Genomic DNA, 17,585 nt, shown 5'->3' on the forward strand with positions numbered 1-17,585 from the left:
TATGATTTCTTAGCCTTTGCCATGCATTGAGCTCATACAGCCATTTTAGCTTCCTGCAAACTCCAGGTCTAGAAATTACAAGAAATTGCACAAAATTTTTTGCACAATTGCACAATTGCACAATTTCACAAAGCTGTCTGAATTGGGTTCACTTAGCCTTCAATAACTAAGACCGCCACCTTCCATTAAATCAGTAAGCATCACTAGTGTGTTTTAAGTTTTATTAGGACTGGAAGCATACTTTTCTTCTAGAGGGTAGGGAATAAGGCATGGCAGCTGCTGCTGAAACCTCAGTTATTCCTCCTCCTTCAAGGGGTTTCAGTGGGGTGTCTCCAGGTTGTGTACCAGCAGTCTAATGGGAAAACCTAACACACTCTGCAAAACATAGGAAATGTAATTTATTTTAAAAGAGTTGGGTATCTGCATAGTTTTTAAAACATGAAGCCTATATGCATTTTTTTTCTCAGTATAATGCTATTTTTAAACTAGATGCCAATTCAGTAAACAATAAGTAATGTTAAGAATAAGCTTTTCTGGACAGAGGTAGCACAAGAAAATGCTTTCTTTGGTTTTAGCAGTTGTTTATCAGATCCTAAATTTTCACAGAGCTATCTTTATAAATGATAAAAATATTTCCCCAGTTTAATTGCTTCCAAAATCTGGTGGAATTTAATGTTTCTGAGTATATTAAATGCAGGGATTAGTTGTTACATAATTATGTTTTGTTGAACGCTACCTTCAGCTCATGTCAAGTTAAATTATTATGGAATTTTCCCTTTAATCTGAATTCAAGCACAATTATCTGTTCTGGAAATCGTACATCATTGATATTTCTTTATTTCTGGAGAGATTTAGAAATGTCCGTGGGCAAAATTACCTGCCTTTAAATAGTCCCTTTAAAAAAAAATCTAATAATTAGTATTTTATAGGTTGAAAAACTGATAAGCATTAGAAATATGATTCCTTTAAGGCTATTTTCTATATTTTATGAACCTAGGTATTTTAAGACATGGCTGTTATTTCTCGTTAATGTAGCAAGAAGAACCAACTTGCTTCTGAAGTGTGTGAATCAACACTCATAATGTTGGCTAGGAAAATGAACTATACTTTTATAGTACGCATTTATAAAGCCCTTTTACTTTGGCAGCTCCAAGCTCCAGCAGAAATTAGACCCACAAGTGTAAGGGTTCATCAGAAGTCTGCTGTGTTTTGAAAGAGAATTGTTAGTCCAAAATGCAACTTACAGTAATGTTTCCCTGCCTTGTCCTTGAGGTTTGTCAGTTTTCACAGTATTAAAAATTAGTTTCATGAAAGGAAAAATGCGTGATGGACTTTTGACATTTGTTTCGATTAGGTCTTCTGTACTGACAAGGAGTGAATGCCAAGTCTGATACCCAGAAGAGAAGAGGGCTCAAACGTTAGGTATTCTGGAGGGGTCTCCAGCTCCAAGGCTTTAAAAACTTAGATCTGTTTGGCTTTTGCTCTCATTTTGATGGTTTCTTCATAGTTTGGTTGGTGTCTTTATTGCTTGAGTCTCAGGAAGACAGAGCACCAGCTATTAATTACTCCCTCATTTAGCAACTAACACTCCTAGTAGTGCTAACTATAGACTGAAGGAGCACTCCAGTCATAATGAGGTCGACACTATCACTTGTTGATAACTCAGTAGGTTAATTCATTTTCATTAATTCATAGGCTACAAAGCAACATAAAGGGGGAATTTTCATAATCTGATTTTTTTTTTCTTTTGCCACCCTCTGTTTTATTTCTTTGTGATATTTTGGGAAAAAAGTTCAAAAGACTTTTTGAGTGGAGAAATCCATGTGCAGTTCTCCAATGTGCCCTCTCCCAAACCCTTCTAGAAAAGAGCCTGACCACATCCACTTTTGAGTTGCCTGAGAGATTTATTCAAAGGAGACTATTTGCAGCAACCTTAGGCCAATATCTTAAAGAGATGGAGAAAAGTGTTTGACTGTGATGACAAAGATTGTGATGCTGTCTTTTAGTCTAAGGCTCTACTGGTGAGCTCAGATGCCCTCTTAACTCTGTAAGAAGTTGTTGAAACATGTGCAGAAGTTAGCACAACCATGCAGAGCTTTTTATTAAAAAAAAAAAAAAAATTAAAAAATACTTTTTAACTTCGATTGTGTTTGTAAATTATGGTTTGCTATTGGCCTGTTAGCAGATGTGTAAGCCAGTGAACACAACATCAGTGGCAGCAACTCGATGGAAGTGCATTGTATTTCATGCTTCAAGAGAATGTCAAAATATTCAAAAGTCAGATTTAAATTTTTCAATTTTATTGACTTTCATGATGCTTTTTCTGTAAGTTTCATAAATGTCATTCTGACTTTGTGTTGCAAAGGCAGGAGTGATTAGAAACTCTGACACCTGCAGCACCTTCTGCATAGTGTCACATCCCAACTTCCTTCAAAGTCACTGCGAATTACACGGGGTCAGACTTGTAGTGTAAAGTAGAGGGTTATGTTTGTTAATATACATTCTTGCTTCCTGCTGTTCTGAAGCATGTAACAGCAAGATACAGGAGAAGGAGAAGCAATTCTTCTGGTACCAGTGCTGATTTTAAATGTTCCTTCAACTGTAGATTGCTGTGGTGCTCTGCCAAGAAGTCACCTTTCTGCAGGGTCAGTTTGCTTTGGGTTAGACAGGAATAGTACAAGCTATTAGTGCTGCTGGATGCAACAGCAATCCGAGCGCTGTGCCAGGAGCAGTAATTGCACCAGGCAGTGGCCTGAAGAGCATCCATTCAGCGAGGGGCTGGTCCTGCTGCAGCTCACTTCAAAGGCAAAAGTACCATGGACTTCCTCAGGTGATCTTCAGATGACAGCAGTGATACCTGGTGCCAGTCCAGAAAAGAAAGCAAGTGAAATTCAGATGGATTAGAAAACTTTGGTGATTTTCCCTGGACTTAACAGGACATTTGGAGGCTTTTCTGGTGAAAATGTGTAGGGTAACACTAGAAGTGCTGTGAGCAGTAGCGGTACGCGTGCATGCTCGTAGCACTCCGTGGGATGCAGAATGCCAAAACCTCTAGCTCGGTGGCAGAGGAGAAAAAGGACTGAGGGAATCAGGCTCTGCAGGGAAGCACTTGAACAGCCAAGCTGGTGAGGTTGAGTATTATGTTCTTTTATGGGAGTCAGAATTACAAATGAGCCTCTGGAAAGAAAAGGTAGTTATGGTATATGTCTGCTCTGCTGGGAGGAGCAGCCCAAATGCGGTATGGTTGTGCTTAGCAGACGACTAACTTCATCTCTCCCCCACCCACAACGTTTTGGTAGGCACAGGAGAGAAAAGGGAAGTGTCAGAAACCTTTGTTTTTCTGCAGTACAAGAATGTGGCTGACAGGAACGGAGGAGTTGCATTGATTAAATCTGAGCTTCCATCATCATAAGTAGCAGGGATCAGCCTCGTGGGCCGGGACATAATTACAGCATTGGTGCTGATTACGGAGGAACAAAGCTTGCTTTAAGGCTTCAGTCGTGCGGGCCCTTAACATTCAAAGTGCAATGCTTGTTTCTGCTGCTGCTTGGTTTAAGTAATTACAGAATCTGAATGCGTACCGTAGGAACTGTTTGTGCTGCAGTTTGTTTCTGTAGCCTTTTTACTAGACCTCACTGTATTCATGTTGCTTATGTTTTAATAAATACGATAAATAAGTAATATTGCAAAGAAACTTAATCTATTCAGCAGCATTAGCTTTCAGTTACTTAATGTGGTGGCATTAGCTATCTCTCTCAGGTACAAATAACAATATTTTAAGGGTTTGCTTCTAATTTAGCACCAGGATGAGCTTTCCTTTCTCCACAGTCTGTTGGTGTGAGTGCAAGGCAGCAGCTTGTGCTGAACTTCCTGCAGCCAGAGGCGTGTGAGTGCACATAGCTTGTGTAGGCCATGCAGCGTTTCGGTTTCTGTGCTGTCATTTGTGGAGTTCAGTCTGCCTGCACGGAGTGAAAAAAGGCTGATACAGACCTCAGAAATACATCAGCTGTGTCCAACTGGATGGAGTCAAAGTTGCTGTTCATACTCTCATAGAAAGTGTTGAGGACTAATTTACTAGATTCGATATGAGAACAGGTCTTTGTTTTCAAGCAATGAGAAGGACACTGTGTGTTTCCTCACCAAATACTACTTCAAAACTTACAACTGCTGTAGGTAGTAGTTGTGGTTATTTTATACTCAGCTGAGATTAAAAACAAGGAAGATCAGAGCTGCCTGAAACGTTTGCAAAAAATAAATCACTGACATGTACAGTCCTAGTCATCCTGATGGTTATGGTCAACCTCATCACTTAAATTATATTCCTGATCCCAGACATGGCCCTGTTGCCAGCCTTGGACTCTGCAGTGCTGTGGTAGGGTTGTTCCTGTGGAGTAAGAAGGATCTGGTTACTGCTGCTTCACCCGCATAATGGGATTTGAAACCACATTTCCCAGTAACATTTCCGAGCTACCAGGCTGCATGAGGGTATTCTTTGCCTTTTGGCAGCTTGTGAATGTAGCCTTCCTTCAGTTCCTTGGCTTTCCTCACAGCTGCACTTCTGAATTTGACCACAAAATCTGTTGGTGTTGCATGAATGTAGAATTAAATGGATTTACTTCAGAAACGCATCTGGACTGGAGTGTCGGCAGCCATTGGACCCACTCCCATTAAATGCCTCCTGTGAAGTGCTAAGTGCTTTAAAATCCCACCAGGAATTACGAGCTCAAGCTGCCTCTGAGGATGGGCAAATAAAAGAGTAGAAAGCTGCTTGTTGGTTTCATAATTTAAGTGACTACCAACTACTGCGAGACAAGTGATAAAAGCTACAGAGCGCTCAACGTGCTGCGAGTTACGCAGGTACCTGAGTGCCGCTTGTGATGCTTGCAATGTGGAAAACAGCAGAGGGCTTGAGGGCAACGGCAGTATCTGGTGCTGTCACCTGCCTGATGTACTGTGAGAAATAACACAGGATTGTGAAAAATAGGCTGGCTGTTCTGTTATAATAGACTGCCATTTTATATTTCCCGTGGGTGGAATAGGGATAATAGGAAGATACAGTTTCCGTAGCTGGAATTTATAGGAGATAAAGTATCCTATTTAATATGAGAGGGATTTAAGTGTTAATTTTATTAGTTTTTTTTTTTTTTTCCCTGAAAATCCTAGTGCTCCTTTCAATCATTTTCTTGTTCTTTTTGAATGAGGTTACAAATCCACCAAGTTTAGTGAAGACCTGCTCATCAGAAACCAGCAGATGTACCAAGTCAAAGACCAGTACACCTTGCAAGTCACATATAATCCTGTTTTGATCTACTTGTGAGAGTGGTCTTCTGTCTGACACCAGTTATTCCAGAGAAAAGGGGGGAGAGTCCAGGGTTCAGGACAGCTACCTCAGCCTGGAAGTATCATAATTCAATAGACACATCCTGTGTAAATTTGTCTAAGTCTAGTGATTTCTCACTGATGGTAATACCTCAGTAGGGACAGATCAAATTACAGTAAGTATAAGCTAGATGTGCACTCAAATTTGGAAATAATGGGCTCCCAAGGTGTAGTGGTCCAGGGAAATGTGGAACTATAAGGGAGGAAGGAATCTCTTAGGAGAATTTGCTGGCTGAAAACATGGTTCGTTTTGATGTCTGTTGCTATGAGAAGCTTTGTCACACAGCGCCTTGGCTTAACTGGCCAAGTCCAAAATATCTGACTTATGTAGACAGTCAGCTAGCAGATGTAACAGTATTCCAGCTACTAATCTTCGTCTTATACCAGGGTAAGGTAGGAACGTGTATCTTCAGAACTGATATTTGTAACTGATATGGCCCTTGTGCTTACAGAATGGACTCAATGCTCTGCACCTGGCAGCTAAAGAAGGCCATGTGGGACTGGTACAAGAATTATTGGAAAGAGGGTCGGCTGTGGATTCTGCCACTAAGGTAATTGACACACGTCTGTACGTTTATTCACAAAACGAGTAACTCAAATACAAGGGAGAAATTTAGAAAAAGTTATTAAAGTACAAAATAAGATGATGGTATAAATACTTCATTGATATTTACAGTGCTGTTTCCATTATGGTCTATATCAATGTTATTGGCTGATGCTCGTCAGTTCCAATTGAAAAGGGGAAGATTACTTACACAATCTGTTTTCAGGGGAAGAATTTAAAAAAAAAAAAAAAAAAAAAAAAAAGTGATGCCAAATTTATTATTTCCAATGACAATTGAGTGAATATAGCTTAAAACAGTAGATTTTTTCAAATCTGTGAAAATTGATAAATGAATATATCTTATCCAGAGATATATGCCCAGTCTTTGCATTAAGTTACTGCCACTGTGTCCCTGTGGGATTCTTTTTTCATGATTGCTGATGTACAGGATCTCCATCAAGGTTGGCACTTGGTCATCAGCTCAAAGTGCTTCTTGCTGAACTTCTCATTTCTGTCACTGAAAGAAAAACAGAAGTTCCCTCCTTCCTTCAAAAACATCTTTAAGTCACCCCTCAGTGAAGCTGCTGATAGAACTGCCAGCTTCCAGATGGGACTTTGGAGTTTTGCTTTTCTTTTATGAGCCTTAGGCGCCTGGTCTTGATTGTTTAATAAAGTAATTTAAAAAGCTGGGGATGGGAGATTGGCCTGGAAAAAATACAAGACTCGTACAGAAGCAGCTGTCTACCATGCTGCTGCTGTTTTCGAGAGATGTTTTTTATTATGCACTTCGTCTCAACTTGAAGTGAACAACTTTCAAGAATACACATTTTAATTTTATGCAGATTAGAGAACGGGGAAAAACAAAAGGGTTATCTTCCACTTCTAAAAGATTGGTTTCTGTCACTTAAGTTATATCCTCCTTTTGGGCCTTGTACTAGGAAATCGCATTTTACACGTGATTCACTGCTTGAACTTTAGGATTCCTAGACTCCTTTCAGCTGCATTCTACAGGGCATGATCTCTAGAACTGAATTAAAAAAACCTGTTAGCCCGTATTATACCTTATCTAGAAGTTTGTTCCAAACCCAAATCAAATTCTGTAATTTCACTCAAAAGTTATGTTGGGATGTAAGTGTTGAACAACCACCAAAGAAATCTTCATGGTTGCTGCTACCAGTTCTATCCCTTTGATGGTTATGGAATATCATGAAAATGTAAGGTAAAACTGTACTTAAAAATTTAAGGCCTGCATGCTGGATATTATGAAAGAACCGCTGGTTAAAATGATTCCTAAAGAAGGTAATGTCTTTTGCTTTTTCCCTCTTTATAACAGAAAGGGAATACAGCCCTACACATTGCATCCTTAGCAGGACAAGCTGAAGTTGTCAAAGTTCTGGTTAAGGAAGGAGCCAATATTAATGCACAGTCTCAGGTATGATGCTGTTTTCCTTTGTCTTCTAAAAGTTATTTGGTGTAATGTAATGAAGTAGATCCGAGGTGCTAGGCAGTGATTCCAAACTCTTTTGATGCCACACCTGACCCGGTGTTCACTGCTCAGTAAGTAAAATAAAAGTAAATAACAAAATGAAGGTATGTGCTCACTGTGTGATATGTAAACTCATATTTTTGTTGATTGAAATATCTTAACAATACATTGTTTGTTTCAGAAATCCTGCAAAGTGTAGACATATTACATCATATGTTTTCCTTATATTTGGTGTGCCATAGTGAGGAACATAAATTTTCAGACTTGATTTATAAAATTGTTTTGCATGGTTATTTGTGGGCTAGACATTTGCAGATAACTTACTCAGGCTTCTGAACTCATTCTTTCTGGGATCAGATAGAATCTATTTCAAAAGTTTGAAATGTACATTTGAATTTGGGAAATCCACCTTGTCCTGGTGGGCAAACCAACCAAAAGATCCCTGTTATTTCCACTGACATGAAGCCTGTCTATTCTTCCAAAACATACCAGAGAAGGTGGTGATGTTGCGGAGACTGACTGATGGCCAGTTCTCTCTCCAGTTTGGGCAAGGCTGTAGCGGCAGCTGCCTCCCTGCTGTGATTTCAGAGCTGTAAACAACATGTGCGCGATTTGCGGTGAACAGCACACTGCAGAGTAGCTAGATGATGGTTTGTTTTCTGAGCTAACTGTTCCCATATCCTCAGCCCTCAGACAGACACACTATTATCACTACGGAGCAGTTGGCCAAGTTATCCTTGTGCATATTTAAGATGCACGCTGTTTCCTCTGTTGAGGATTAGGAACAATTTATCAATAAATTATTTGGTTAATGTTTGTAAATTCTTCTTTCTTAACTATGGCAACTGTCTGTAGCTATAGAGAACAGGATGTATGGTACAGATGAGGACTATATGATATAGAAACTGCCATCTTTATCCCAGCAACATCTTTCTAACTCATCTTGTCTGCTTGTGACATTCCCAGAAATAAATCATTGAGCTAACAGTGTTCCAGTTGAGTTCAAGTGCGTCATTCAATGATTGCAAATACCATTTTTGCAGTAATGGTGTAAGCTATGACAAGGAGGAAAACAAGTCACGCTTCAGGGGTAGATTAATTTCAAATTGAATTTTCCTAGCACTTACTGTCTATAGGCAAAATAATGACCCTTAGCTTAATCTTTCTGAGATACATGAGCAGAACAGGAGAGTGGTGTGATTAAATGCTGTAGCTTGAAACTACCTTGGTTGAAAAGAAATTGAGGAGGCTGGGCCTGTGTGAGACGCTTTTCTCAGTCCTGTTCTGTAGAGCATTCTCTTATCAATAGGAACACAGCCAGGTTTGTGAAAGGATTTGATTTGTCAGAGTCCATCCTAAGTCTGACCACCTTCACATCTTGCTGGCCCAGACCTGCGAACCTGCTTTTTTCTTTTTTCTGTTTTCTGTTTGATGTCATCATAAGATGGATGGTATAAAGTAAATGGAGGCCAAGAGATGAACCAATAGCACTATAAAACAAACAGGTCTGTTTGTACTTTCTTTATATTTTATAACGATAGAAAGAAATTGAAAAGATCTTTAAGATGCCTCCAGTCCAAGATTCTTTGACTTCTTATTCTTAATTTTGCTTTTTGCCCCAAAACTGCTGTAAAAGAGCTCTCTCGGGACAACTGTTGGTCAATTACTCTCCATCCTCTACTTACATTAAAGATAAGGAATGCTGTATTTCCATTGTTAAAAAAAATAGGAATCTACTTTTTTAATGAACTTATTGAATGGTTTCTGCATTAATTTTCCATCCCTCTCATTGTATAAGAAGATTAACTGATATATTTAATATTAGGATTTTGAGCATAGTAAGAGAAGTAATGGTAAAAATGATACTTTCATGAAGCATCACCCCTCATAAACACTTTTCTTTATGCTTGAAAAAGAAATAAAATTTCCTAGATGTGAAAAACACATTCTGACAGAATTGGAAATTAATTTCACAGATATTATTCTATATGCTATTCTAGTTTTTAAACACATTTATTGTTAGCAGTGAATGTTCTGTGTAATGTGTGCAGACCTGTTAACAGGCATTTGCTACTTCAGTTACCATCCAAGCGGGATCGATTCAACAGATAACAACAGACATTTAGAAGATGGCAGTCGGCAACCTGGCATAAACACTTGTTTCCTGCCTACTGAAATCTGTATCTATCTGTCAGGAGTTAGTTTTCAGAATAATGGGGGAGGGATGCAATATTAGGAAGATACTCCACAAAGCGTTTGCAAGTGGAGTATTTACATTTTTAGATGTAAAAGAATGCACTCCTAAGGAAAACCCCAAAAGGCAAATGTAGACTTGGCATTAATGAACAAAGATGAAGTGAAGGACTTTGATTAGTGTTTATAAAATGATTATAATTTGTAAATAAAGAGTCATAGCATTTAAAGCGAGTCATTCAGCTTTACGTAACATGTTTTTTTTTGCCCACCACAGTAAATCTGAGTCCTGGTAGAGCTTTACCATCTCTGGTAGTTGCACACAGAGAAAGAGGTGAATGACCTACCTAGATCTGTCTTCTTGGTAAATGTTGGATGGATGCACTTGGGTAATATCTCTTGATGGTATTCAGCATTTTGAGTAGTATTTGTGTGTCTGTCCTTTCACGCGTGTGTTCCCAGGTAGCTAAAAACTGCAATACGAATGAATAGATGTTGCCTATAGGATGGGTGGAAAGGATGCCTGTTTTTATTCAGGGCTCTGAGGAGACTTCTAAGAATTTGGTTCTGATACTGATTTGCCAGAGACTTCCTGTGGAAGATTAGATTTAAAAGTTATTTCTCTGTCTTTATGCTCTATGAGGATAATGAATGCTGCCTTTCTACTCAAGATTGGATTTACATGCTCAAGAATCACATTCATCATAGGCAATAAATATGTTTAAAAAAAAAAAAAAGAAAAACAGACTTCAGTGTTAATGAAGAATGGATGTTTGATTTATGATGAGAGTCAAGAGTATGTAACTACAGCTGGTTGAAAAAGATAAACATGCAGTTATACAGAAAAAGGAGAAGAGAATGCCTGAAGAGAATGTGAATACTCAAATACCATTTTTATTTTTTGTCAAGCAATATGGCATTGATAAAAAGAATAAGAGAGAAAATTAATCTTACCAGGCTTAATACAGAAATTCTGAAATGAGCAAAAATACAAGTTAAAGGCAAAAATTAATTAAAAAAAAAAAAAAAAAAAAGAGAAATTATGACTGAAATGCTCAGTTTCTCTTTCCTAGATTTTATCTCAATTCCATTTTTAAAAATAGATGCTATATTGTCACTCAAATCTTTTAGGAACAGTTGTTGGTATTGAGGGTGTATTACATCCTCTCCTTAGTATCTCTGTTATTTCACACTTTATTTTTTTTAGACCCCTGCTAAATGCCATTTGGTAGTAGTGATTTAATGCCGGTGAAGATACTCAGATTGCTTCATAACTTCCTCTTTAAGGAACTTGGTATCTGTCAAGGTCATTCCCATTTCCAGGGATGAGAATTTGCCATAGTGATAAAATTTATTCTCTGATTATAAACTCATGGATAAGTGAGCATTCTAAACACTAGTTTCTTTAGCTTGCCGTTTTCTTTTTCTTTTTGCAGTTAAATTACATAAAAACACTGGCCTTTATCAAAACTTACCACAAGTGACATCTGAAACGCCACACTGATTTCCCTGTTCCTTGCAACAAAGAAATAACAGAATTATCTCAGAAAAGGCTATTAAAAACATTGCAACCACTGAGATTACAAACCCCATCTGTGCTATTTGAGGCTGTTAAACATTCAGGACTTCGATTTTATGGATTTTGTTTTTTGTTATATTACTTTGCTTTGCCCTTCAGTTTTCTGTTGGCCTTCAGAGCTGTTATTTTGTTCCTCTTCCTATCTTTTTAGAAATCTGTTCCTTTTGAGCTAATACGTCATCACCACCTATTTTTAGAAAAGTAATTTCTATTTTGATACAAAGCCTAATTGCACAGTGATTACTAATTGAATGACTCCACTTTCACCTGTGTGCATATCATTTGAGAGCTGACATCTTCCCTGAGTATGTTTCAGACAAATGCTGAAATGAGGGCAAACCCAGAAATGGCTGAAGAAGTGTAGAAGTTACTGGTCCTTTTCAGCAGACCTCTACATAGAACTTGACCAGTGCACAATTGTTTGGCTCAGTTAGTTGCCTTTTGCTACAAATATTTCTTGAAAAAATATCTTTAATGGATATCTATAAGACATCCACTTGGTTGACTCTGCTCATGGTTCAGTGAGCAGATCTAGATATGCTTCATCAAGTCAGAAATCAGTCTCTGCAATTTCTCTTTTTGATTTGACCATGAGTTTTGGCCGTGTAGAGATCTGACCACACACATTCTCTGTTGTCCAGCCCAGTGGTCTCCTCCTTTCACAGCCAGATAATTTCTTTACCCCAAACAACCTGTTGGCAGTTCTGCCTGTGCATTACAACAGCAATCCCTCTCCATAATTCCCCTCTCAGTGAACGTCTACTTTTGCAGCATAATATGAATTCTTATGTCAGTTCTTGGTCTTTTTTTCCAGGTGGAAGAAGTGTCACCAAATTTAGTCAGTCCAACCCTTCCGTTTGATGAATTAGTATTTCTTTGTTAGTTTCTCTTAAAGCCAAACTGTCTCATCTGATTTACGTATAGGCATCAGAGATTCCTGAGAACTGGAATATCAGTCTCCCAAGAGTGATGACGTCCCTACTGCAATAATCTTAATAACCGAGTCTACCTCTAGGCTTGTTCCCTGCAGCAGTAATGCTGAGCTATTCTGACCACACATATCGTGTGGAATGGATCTATCCCAACCTTCTCTGTTCCAGGCAAGGTCAAAAAGGTTAGTCTAATAGAAGAGTCGCACCTCATAATATGGAGTGATTGAACAAATGTCAAGTGATTGAGGTACAAAGAGCTGAAAAGTAAAAGGCAACAAAAGGAAATAGAATTCACTCCTGTTCAGTAACTGTAAGGGAGCTATCATATCCTGCAGTCATCTAAGAAACACTTCAGATCGATTTTAAAACTTCTGCACTTGACCTTAGAAGAAAGTGTGTTCCCCATTAGCTGCTAAGGGTGTGCTTTGACCACTGCTTCATTTAGGGGCCCTGGCAAAAGGAGGAGCCTACCTTTTAATCATCAGATTATTTAAAGTGACCCAGATACAGAAGGCAAGGATTAGATAAATCAGTCCTCCCCCAAGCTGATCTTGTTATTTAAAAGCCCTCTGGTTTCCTTTCCTCTATATCCTTCTCTAAGCTCGTTGCAAACACATTAGCCAAGAAATATTTTGTGCTTAAATTTGTCCCCATTACCATTGCCAGTTCCCTGTTTCAAAACACAGGAGATGACCGCTGGAGTATTCTTATCCAGACTATTTGTCGGATTAAAGCAATCCATAGAATAGCACAGAATTTCCACCCTTAATATGCTTTCCCAAAAATGAGCGATAAGAGAGCTCGTTGAATGTCCATATTCAGTGTTACCAGTGAAGGCAGGATTTAGATGATTGTCAGAGAAGTGATCTGCTTGTCTCTATCGGGATGCCCCAGGATTTGCTTTACCAGGGATTGCTCTCCCTCTAGTTCGTAAAGATAATCTTACCATCAGAATGGACCGTATTTTGCAGAGTATTTGGTAACCTATTATGACAAAAAATATTAATCCCACCAACAGGGCATTCTGTTTTTTATTGGTATATTCAGAGAGACAGATTCTTAGCTGGTGTATATCAAGGGGAGTACTTTAGTTGCAGTTCATCATTACTAATGTAATAAAGGATCAGGTCCATTATGTCTTCCCTGGAAAAAATAATAAGAACTGCCTTCTGGAGGATTATAAGGATTTTGAGAGACATAAACAAAAGCAATACGTTAAGAACAATGAAGGAACAGATTCAGTTATTCATCCTCCCTTAAGCTAGTCCAGCTTTCAGCTGCCTGTCTCTTACAGTGATCATCACTTACTGACAACCAACAGTTATTCTTTTCGTGAGGTATGATTTCAGGCAGCCAGTGAGGTGTATTTGAGCAGGATGCCTGTGGTTGCGAGACAGCAGTGGTGCTTACAGATTTGCAGGGAATTACAGGATAACAGAGAGTAGACATAAGATAATGATTGTTGGTATCAGAGTATTAATATGGGACTTCGTCATTTCCCTAATAATTCATATTGTTAAAGGAAAAACAAGCCTAGGAGGGTGCCCAGTTTATGATGTCGCCCAGAGCAGAAGGAGCGTAGTGATCTAGAAATACAGGGCTGGTTGGCTTTCGATAGCTGCTCCGAGAGCTCTTGAAGAACAAGGAGGGTACTGAGCCAGTTTGATATGCATCTGTGGGATCCCAGTTGCAGCCCCAAAACAACTGAACTTGTCAGGGTGAGGTTTACAGCTTAAAATAGGCCAAGGGCGATCCCCAACTATTACAGAGAGGTTTAGTAGAGATCTTAGAAGAATCTCAGAACCGCACCTGAGACTTTGTCTCCAAATTCACAACGAATAATTATCAGGCGTACAATAACACAGTATTTAGCCTTTGGTTGAATGAATGCCTATAGAGCAATGCTAATATATATGGGATCATAGATTAAAGTAGGGTGGAAGTCACTTTGGAGACCTTCTGGTCCAACCCTTCCCCTGCCGACCTGGGCTGAAAGCGTGGCCAGCTTTGAAATTACACCCAAGTATGAGGTTAGCTGGTTTGTTTAGAACTGTGCCCTGTCCATTTTTTGGTATCTACAAGGACAGGTTCCTCACCCTCTCTGCACAACCTGTTCCAGTGTTTGACCACCCACCCTGTGAGGAATTGTTTTTTTTATCTGTTTGATTTTTTTCTTGCTTCATCTTGGATCTTTTGCCTCTCATCCTTTCACAAAACCCCAGTTCTCTCAGTGTCCTTTCATGTCTCAGGCTTCAACCCCTTTTACCTACCTCAGTGGCCCCCCATTGTATTTGTTCCAATTTGTCCATCTTTTCCTTGTTCTGGTAATCCCCCAAATGGACATAGTTACCCAGATGCAGTTTTACAAATGCTTGATAAAGGAGAGTACGTTCTCCCGTCAACCAGCTGCTATATGCTGACGGCCTGTTCAGTATTAGTGAGAGGATTTAATATTTATAAGGTCAATATAAGGCAGTCCATAAGGGCCCCCTGTATCATAAGATGATGCCCTTTATCTTTGTATTGTAGCTGGAGTGGTGGTGTTTTTGAGGCAACTTCTTCTAGAAGAGGCAGGAAAATTAATCTCTCCTATTCTACTTACCTGTGTCGGGGTCCTTCTCAGGAGGAACGCCATAAGGGGGTGATGTGACATCAACATTTTTGCTATATCATAATGCAGATTTCATCTCTTTTATCTTCAACCTGCATGAATAGGAATCACAGCATCAGACTTTACTTGAATTACATTTTCAAGATTTTTTAAATAGACATAAGAAATAGCAATGTAATATAAAGTAAATAATATAAGTAAATAATATAAATAAGTAAAAATGCACATTCTCATGTAATAATGTCCTCCTTCTAGAAGTCACAATCTGCATTGTGAGAATAGCAAATGGAGATTCTTGTACATCTATATGCACATTACAGACGTGCAGTTTTACGAGTTTCGTATTTGTGGAATAAGTGCTGTTGTCCACTACTGTCACTACAGCTAACTAGATGAATAGCCTGCCATGTAAAAAGCTAGCTTGTCTCTAGAAAACAAACAAACAAACAAACAAATTAAGACAAAACATGTTTTACTTAAATATCATAATTTCTACCCTGTACTTTGATAGTCTTTAACTAGTAGATTCCATTGATCAAAAGGGAGATGGTATAAGATCTTGTAATGCAAGTTTCTCAGCCAGCACAGTCTGAAAACAAACTGAAAAGGTTTACAACATCTCTTAATCTATTTTGGTAATTTGCAATCTATTTGGTTTAAGCTCCATAAAAGAAACTAGTATCAGTGGTGCAGGTCAGAACTTAAGACTTTCACTTAAACAAATAGTGTTTTTTTTTTTTCAACAAATGATACAATGGAGAGGTGTCCTGTAAGATTTGTTCATCAAATACACGAACCTTAGGAGCCTGTATAAACGAGCCTATTAGCTGGAAAGGTAAGGGTTTACCAGACCGACGTGCCACATTTCACCCAACTGTAATGATGCAATCTGAGACAATAAAGAACAGGAACTGGCTTTGTTATCCCCTTATATTTGTGAGAGCATTAGATATAACTGAGTCAAAATCCAATAAGTACAAACATTTTATTTATGATTTTAGTGCAATATTGTCATCCTTTCAGCCCATAACCATATACATAATATATGTCTGCATATGTATGTTTCCAGAATTGCTTTCACTTTACCACAGATAGAAGGCAAACCCCAAATGCTGTTTTGGACGACTGCCCAGAATTCAAATACAAGACTTCGCCCTAGCTAAGCTGGTCCCTAACCCATGCCCAGTACCAAGGTGATGTTTCCTGGTGCATGACTAATCTATTTTCTTCCCATTATTCCCCATCAGCCCAATTCCTATTACAGGCTTCCTCTTCGTAAAAATGACACTTTCAAGGCACAGAACATCTTGATTTCTGCCGGGCTGTGTTTCAGACTGTTGTTACTTTCCTGTTCCTGCTGGGAAAATCGTGATATTTGAAGCCCTAAAATAGAATGCTTGTGCTCTTTAAGTTTGTCACATAAGCTAGGAAGTGGCTTACAGTAAAATGTACTTCCCAGGAGAGGGGTTCTTGTAACTGCACAGCAACAGGTGGCAGATGCATTAGTATTGCCTGAAGCTGCACTGCAGCTGGGGGTCTGCATGATCTCTCACAAACCAACTTGGTGAGCACCATAAACCCAGACCTTTTTTATTCGTGGGCTTTATAGTTATCTCATTGCTGTAGGCATAGAGTGGAAAACACTATTTATATTACTAGAGAATGTGAGACAGCTGAAGAGGTGCTATTTTTTTCTATGTATCCTTCTGTGTCACTGCAGATCCTTTTATTTATTTAATTAGTACAAATCAGTTTTATGGTCTGTCCTGTCAAGCAGATAGATGCTCTGTCATTATTTCTTTTGTTTAACTGCTTGGCCCCAGAATGCAGAATCACCAGCCTCTCTAAGTCCAGCAATTCCAGCCTTTCTCCTAAGTGCTTTTCTCAGCTTGAAGTTTTACAGTGTGTGAGACCCTAGTGGCCCCCGAATCTGCTGTGTGTATTGAATGCAAGGGTTGTTACCAAAAAGATGAGCTAACACTTGTTAGGGAGTTAGTCTACAGAAGGTCAGAATCCAGTGGCCTCCCGTGCCCTTACAGATGTGCCACTTTACACTGAATAGTTCTGTGACTGCAAATGCTTACGTCTAATCTGTGCATCACCCTGCTTACTAGCACTTACCAGCTTTGTTAATGAAGGAAAAGATACCCCTAGGAACTGAATATATACTAATGTGCTGTGTCCTGCTCATTTTGAAACACTGACTCTGTCCGAAAACATAAGGTCCTTTCATCAATAACATACCCACAGCATTTAATTTAGCTAGTTGCTGATGTATCCAAAAGATGCTTTTATTGGCCGTCTCTCTCATAAGGTGGATTCAGGAGAAAATAAAAATTCCCTCCATGAAGTAGATACCAGTCACAGCAGTGCAGTCAGAAGGTACAGGAGGACAAGAGGTGCACAGAGCACATTTTCCTCATGAATCTCTCAGGTTTGAACCAGATGTGAAGCTGAAGCAAATTACTTCTCCCAGGACAAGGAAGGAACCTTGAATTGAATTATGCTTCTCAAAGGCATAATCTATTTTCTCACCAGTAGTGCTTCAGTGCTTCTCCGTGGGGTGGGAGTAGAATCAAACTCAATGCTAGGAGACTTGAGGAGAACAAACAGACAAATATCAAACTGTCATCTGAGTCATGCAACGGGACATTTTGCACAAACAGATCTTATGATAAAGGTAAAAGCAAGCAATGCTCAGGTAGTACGAGTCACACATCAGTATCATTGATCTGAAGGCTTGGTAGGTGCTACAGGTTTACTGGAGAAAAAAAGTGATGTAGTTTTCTAAGAGTTTTAGATATTTTCAACTTGAGAAAGCCTGCTGAAATATCTCAGTCTAAGTGTAATTGCGTACTATG

At 38.9% G+C, this 17,585-nt stretch overlaps 1 protein-coding gene across 34 annotated transcripts in view; it reads left to right on the top strand.

The window, feature by feature from the left end:
• ANK2 (ankyrin 2) overlaps positions 1-17,585 on the top strand; it is a 339,161-nt gene that overhangs the window by 197,987 nt on the left and 123,589 nt on the right. For all 34 annotated transcript variants that reach the window (XM_084518971.1, XM_084518993.1, XM_084518982.1 and 31 more), the window contains exons 3-4: positions 5,832-5,930; positions 7,257-7,355. In XM_084518971.1, coding sequence (XP_084375097.1) covers positions 5,832-5,930; positions 7,257-7,355 — 198 coding nt within the window. The remainder of the gene's footprint in view (positions 1-5,831; positions 5,931-7,256; positions 7,356-17,585) is intronic.

This window comes from Aythya ferina (assembly GCF_964211825.1).
Source record: "Aythya ferina genome assembly, chromosome: 4".
NCBI classification, from domain to species: domain Eukaryota; kingdom Metazoa; phylum Chordata; class Aves; order Anseriformes; family Anatidae; genus Aythya; species Aythya ferina.